A 5,210-nucleotide genomic window follows, 5' to 3' on the forward strand; every position below is an offset into this window, starting at 1 on the left:
GACCGCAGGGGATACGCGGTGTGATTATAAATATCAGAGCCGAAACCTTCACAGCATTCATAGATGAATGTTTAACTTGTTTCTTGTTCTTACTGTATAGATATCGATTACGATTTTTAAAATAATAATAATTAGGGACCTGTAGAAGAGGCGAGTTGGCGGATTGATATTAAAAAAGAGGAGGAGTTTCGAATAGCCGTTAAAGGCGAGTCCAGTTGCCTCTGTGTCAGTGTGTTCATAGAGAGTGTTGAAAGCTTATTCGGCTTAGGGTTATTACGAATTTGTCGTGAACCAGCCACTACATCTACATCGAAATGGTAAGGGAAATAAGACTGGCTTTCATTTGCGTGTTGGATCCGTTCGTAAACCTCTAACCCGTTATTTTTTTTTCCGGTCGGAATGAACGGAAATAAAACGTAACTCAAAAATGCCTGCTGTAACTACCGCATTGCTAGCCGAGTAAACGTCTTCTTTACAGTAGATAGGCAAAACTAACCCGTCCGAGGAAGCTTCTGTTTAGTCTGAATGAAAGTATAACGTCTGTTGAGCACCGTTTACGCATTTACACTTAAAATGGTGCATGTGCGTCGAGTGTCCCAATAACGTTGCTTTTTATGGCAGTTCAGCTGCGTCCTAGCTAGTGTCCCGCCTAGTATCCTTTAACCGAGTAAGCTGTATTGTGACTATTTGCTAAACGCGGTATTACTTGCTGTATTAGTCACTCATTGTGCTGAACGTGTGTGGCGTTGTCTTGAGTTGATGAACCGGCATGTAATGGTAGCTAGCTAAGTGCGGCTCTGCCTAGCTAACGTTTACCGCCAAATTGTACAACATTAATTTTATACCGCAAATTTGGGGTCTTCGAAGATCGCTCCAATATTTCGCGCAATTGCCAATGGCGTGGCGATTTTTTTTTCTTTCCTTCTTCTGTAGGACAAAGTGTTGGCTTACAGTCAAGAAAATGCCTTTGTGCAAATTTACTGGTAGTACTAAATATTGCTGTTGTAATAACATAATTTTCGTCAGCTGTAGCAGCTGTGCCAAAACGCGGCTGTAGATTTGAGAGAATCCACGTAAACCAGCATGGGGGGGTTAAGTGTAACGCGAGGCGTGTGTATATTTTTTATTTTTCTTGTCTGGCATACTAAAAGCTGTTTTTTGTTCGTGTATATTGCAGGCTGATCAACTTACAGAAGAGCAGATTGCTGGTAAGACATGGCTGCATTGATCTTCTACTTTTCCTCATAACTGCAAGTGGCCTACCTTATGGATCTTTGCATCCCATTGCAGTGGATTTATACTTTTGCCTTTTAAGGCGTTCCACAGAGCAGCCTGCTGGTCATAAAACTGGAATGAAAGAAACCGCTGTTGCTTACTGGCACTGGAGCGCTTAAGGACTCCCTCATGGAAAACTTTGCATTTTCATGGTTGCCATGTAATAAATGATGTAATCTGAAAGAGCTGTGCGTTCTGGCGAGCTGTTGGTGCTCACCTTTATATGCTTGCGTATGGTGTGAGGTACTTGCTCATGAAATGGGAGTGCTACAAGAACATTTGTGGTAGTATACTGGGCTTGGTGCGCTGGTATGCTACAATAAGGTGTTATGTAAATAATGCAGGCCTGTAAAGTCTATAAAGATGATTCATACGATTTAGTGGCTTCCTTATACCTTCCCGCATGACCTGCGGCTTGTCCCACGGAAATCGGTCCCTGTTGATATTCCCGCTGTGCACAGCAGGCCCTCTCTGTCAGAACAAAAAAGGGGTGTTGCCCTATGTGTTTGACCCTGGAAATGGCAGGGCAGGTTCATAGTTTTCCTGACACTGACAAGCTGCTGCACGCCACTACACATTTCCCGTTGGCCTCATCACGCTTGATGAGTGTGTCATTGTTCGTCATCCCTCAGGGCTCCACCAAAGCTGCACGGGGCTGTCATTTGTCGTTGATGTAGCACAACTTTGCCCTCTGCTGCTCCGCCTCGCGGTCGGTGCTCTTGTTTAGCCAGAAACTTGTAGTTGGAACTCAAGAGGGTCTCATCAGTATCTCGGAGTTGATTTATATGGACATTTAATGATACAATTATGAGCTTGGTCTTAAAAGTGGGCTTTGACATGATGTTGTGGTGTCTTGCCAGTTGTTGCCAATTGCTTTACAGGTGTGGTTTTTGTTTTGTTTTTTCCCCTCACTAAAAAGCCAACTCTCTTTGTTGCAACTAGAATTCAAGGAGGCCTTCTCACTCTTTGACAAGGATGGAGATGGCACCATCACAACCAAAGAGCTGGGCACAGTCATGCGCTCTCTGGGCCAGAATCCCACAGAGGCAGAACTGCAGGACATGATCAATGAAGTGGATGCTGATGGTGAGAACTCGATCAAACCTCAAAGGCTTCCAGCAGTTTACAGTCACTGTGCTAGATGTCAGTAGCTCAAATGTGCTGCTTCTTAAAAATTTCTTTTCTTCAGGAAATGGAACGATAGACTTCCCAGAATTTCTTACCATGATGGCCAGGAAGATGAAGGACACAGACAGCGAGGAGGAGATCAGAGAAGCATTCCGTGTCTTTGACAAGGTAAATGCATCCAGCCGCTCTAGTGTACATATGCACTGTAGTTTGTAAGAAGGGGAGCTCACTGACTGACCTGATTTCTCAGGATGGGAATGGCTACATCAGTGCTGCTGAGCTGCGCCATGTGATGACAAACCTTGGTGAGAAGTTGACTGATGAAGAGGTGGATGAAATGATCAGAGAAGCAGACATTGATGGGGATGGACAGGTCAACTATGAAGGTTGGTATATAGTTCTCTATTAGTGGGGGGGGGGTTGTTGTTTTTGTTTGTGTGTTTGTTTGTTTTTTTGTGGAAAAATTTTGGGCTGACATTTTAAATGTAAAATTTTATAATTTTTTATTTTTTTTTTTCCCCCTCTTCAACCCTGCAGAGTTCGTACAAATGATGACGGCGAAGTGAAGGCCTTGTACAGATTTCGTATATAAATAATTTGCCTTTTTTCTTTGTGTAATTTATCTGTAAAATCTTAATAGCCCCTATTCATCCCTGCCCCTTCTGCTGTCCAAAGGAACTGCATGTAAACTGCATAGGCTCTTGTCCCCATGTCCCTTTCTTTTGCTGTCATGGTGTTTTGGAGTGACAGAACGGTCATACAACCAGATGCCGTGGAGGCCCCTGGAAGCTGGAGAACTTGGAATTTTCCTGTTATGTGCTCGGGGCCCCCTCCACGCATGGTGACATTGGAAACCTGTCAGCTGGTTGTCACTTGGCAACACTGTTGGCATGGAAACGATGTAGAGAAGTTGAAACTCTGCATGGACTACGGACAAAGTATATATGGAAATCTCAGCATTGCACTACTGCAAAAAAATGACACGGGTGTATCTCCTAGGTACTCGTACAAACTCTTTTTGTATCTGCTGTTCTATATACCAGAAAAATGACAAGTTTTACCATGCTTTTTAATGTTTTACTCACTACTTTTTTTTTTTTCTTTTTTTTTTTTTTTAAATGACCACAGGTCAAATAATCCATTCCAAGTTGTATATTTTTTTTTTTCCAATAAAATTTACAATCTACCCATATTTGAAAATTGTCTTGTTTTCGGTTATGGATTGTTGAGTTTGTATACCCTGTAATAATTCCCATTTTGTATTGAAGACAGGATGCTCCAGTTTTGATAGGTTTGGTTTTTTCTTTTTCTCTTCTTGTTGCTTGGAATACATGAGATGTTTACCAATTAAGTCCCCCTGTTAACCCCCCTCCCCACAGCACTGAGGAGCATCAGCCAATGCCTCTTAATGTTCAGAAAAGCTCACGTCAGATGTGCATTGTCATTAAAATAAAAGCACTGAGTGGGATCAAAGGCTTCTATTTTGAAGTACACACAATGGTACTCGAAATTAGATTAGCCTTGTACTGTCCAGCTCGCCCATCTGACTGCATAGGCCGTGTGTTAGAGCCAGCACAGCACCATGTAGGACCTGACTGCCTCATGTCTTGCGTGGCATTTGCCCCCAATCATAAGATGTGGGTGACTGAACATGTATCAGAAACCATGGTGTAAATAGGTGTACCTGTGTGGGACTCTTATTTTCTGTTTTATTTCTGATGAGTTTGTTACAGTAGCTTGCAGAGATACCAAGTTTGTTATTTTGATGAATGACAAAATAAAGCTCTATTGTGGACCTCTGTGCTGCCTCCCGTGTGAAATTTGTTTGTTTTTTGCAGCCCATTTTTTGGGGGGGGGGGGATGCAATCACCGCACTTTGAAGATGTGCATCTGGCTTTTGCAGCGTTGCAGTAAATGTGATGTTGCATACAGCTAAGTTTATTGTTGTTGAATCCACTGGTGGTAGGGATCAAGGAATCACCTTGTAATTTGCATTTCTAATACAAATATCTGCACAAATCAAAATATGCAAATACATTTTAAAACAGTGTGCATACCTTAATGAGCTGCTGCAACTGGGTGACTGAAAGGAAACATGTTCCAAACAGGAGCGCTGACAGGTTAAATGATAGGATGATCAGACGACCTATTCAAGTAGGGAATCCAAAGACTGACAGAAGATGCTGGGTGTTCTCAGCTGTCTAAAATTTGGATCAGGTCCCAATCTTTTATAATGAAGGTTATAAAAGTAACACATACAGGTAGATGGGAAAGTGTCAGGTCAGAAAACTAAGCTAAAAAACCCAAACGTACAATTTAATTTTTCATTACTAGGGATGATCTTGTTCTTGATTTTATTCCAACCATATCTATGACGAATCAAAATAATTTAACTGAGTTTGCTGGATGCATGTACCTGAAAGCCTGAATATTTAGTACAAGTATTTTTGTGTCATATGGTACTGAACAAATGTCTGGAACCGCTCCTTATATATTTGTATTTTACGTCCAATGATCCAGACTTGTACTTTTAATCTATGAAAAATGTCAAAGATATGTTTGACAGGCATAAAGTAGCTATTTTGCACCAACAAGCTGAAAACTTGTTGACAGTGTGAAGTGTGTCCTTGAAAAACTGAGAAACCTAGACAAGTCGGGGACGGAAGAAGTGGCAGCTTTCAAAATCAATAGCATGTGGAGAGGATCTGAAAGTCACTTCCTTAGGAAATAGAAAGCCGGCAAAGACTTGACACAGACCTGAGACCTGTGTCTGGTGCTTTGGTTGATCCATCTATGTTTCACTGAGG

At 41.9% G+C, this 5,210-nt stretch overlaps 1 protein-coding gene across 1 annotated transcript; it reads left to right on the forward strand.

Moving 5' to 3' along the window:
• The first annotated feature begins 211 nt into the window (after window positions 1–211).
• On the forward strand, window positions 212–4,204 carry calm2a (calmodulin 2a (phosphorylase kinase, delta)). The gene is made up of 6 exons (XM_026190255.1): window positions 212–317; window positions 1,178–1,208; window positions 2,218–2,361; window positions 2,465–2,571; window positions 2,654–2,789; window positions 2,941–4,204. The coding sequence occupies exons 1-6, from the start codon at window positions 315–317 to the stop codon at window positions 2,967–2,969; spliced, it is 450 nt and encodes a 149-aa protein (XP_026046040.1). The 5' UTR covers window positions 212–314; the 3' UTR covers window positions 2,970–4,204.
• The last annotated feature ends 1,006 nt before the right edge of the window (window positions 4,205–5,210 follow it).

This window comes from Astatotilapia calliptera, chromosome 13, assembly GCF_900246225.1.
Source record: "Astatotilapia calliptera chromosome 13, fAstCal1.2, whole genome shotgun sequence".
Classification (NCBI taxonomy): domain Eukaryota; kingdom Metazoa; phylum Chordata; class Actinopteri; order Cichliformes; family Cichlidae; genus Astatotilapia; species Astatotilapia calliptera.

Excerpts from the sequence above, each read along its gene's own strand:
- calm2a (XM_026190255.1), top strand. Across the intron at positions 2,362-2,464 it reads CAATGAAGTGGATGCTGATG|GAAATGGAACGATAGACTTC; the intron begins GTGAGAACTCGA and ends TCTTTTCTTCAG. Across the intron at positions 2,790-2,940 it reads TGGACAGGTCAACTATGAAG|AGTTCGTACAAATGATGACG; the intron begins GTTGGTATATAG and ends TCAACCCTGCAG.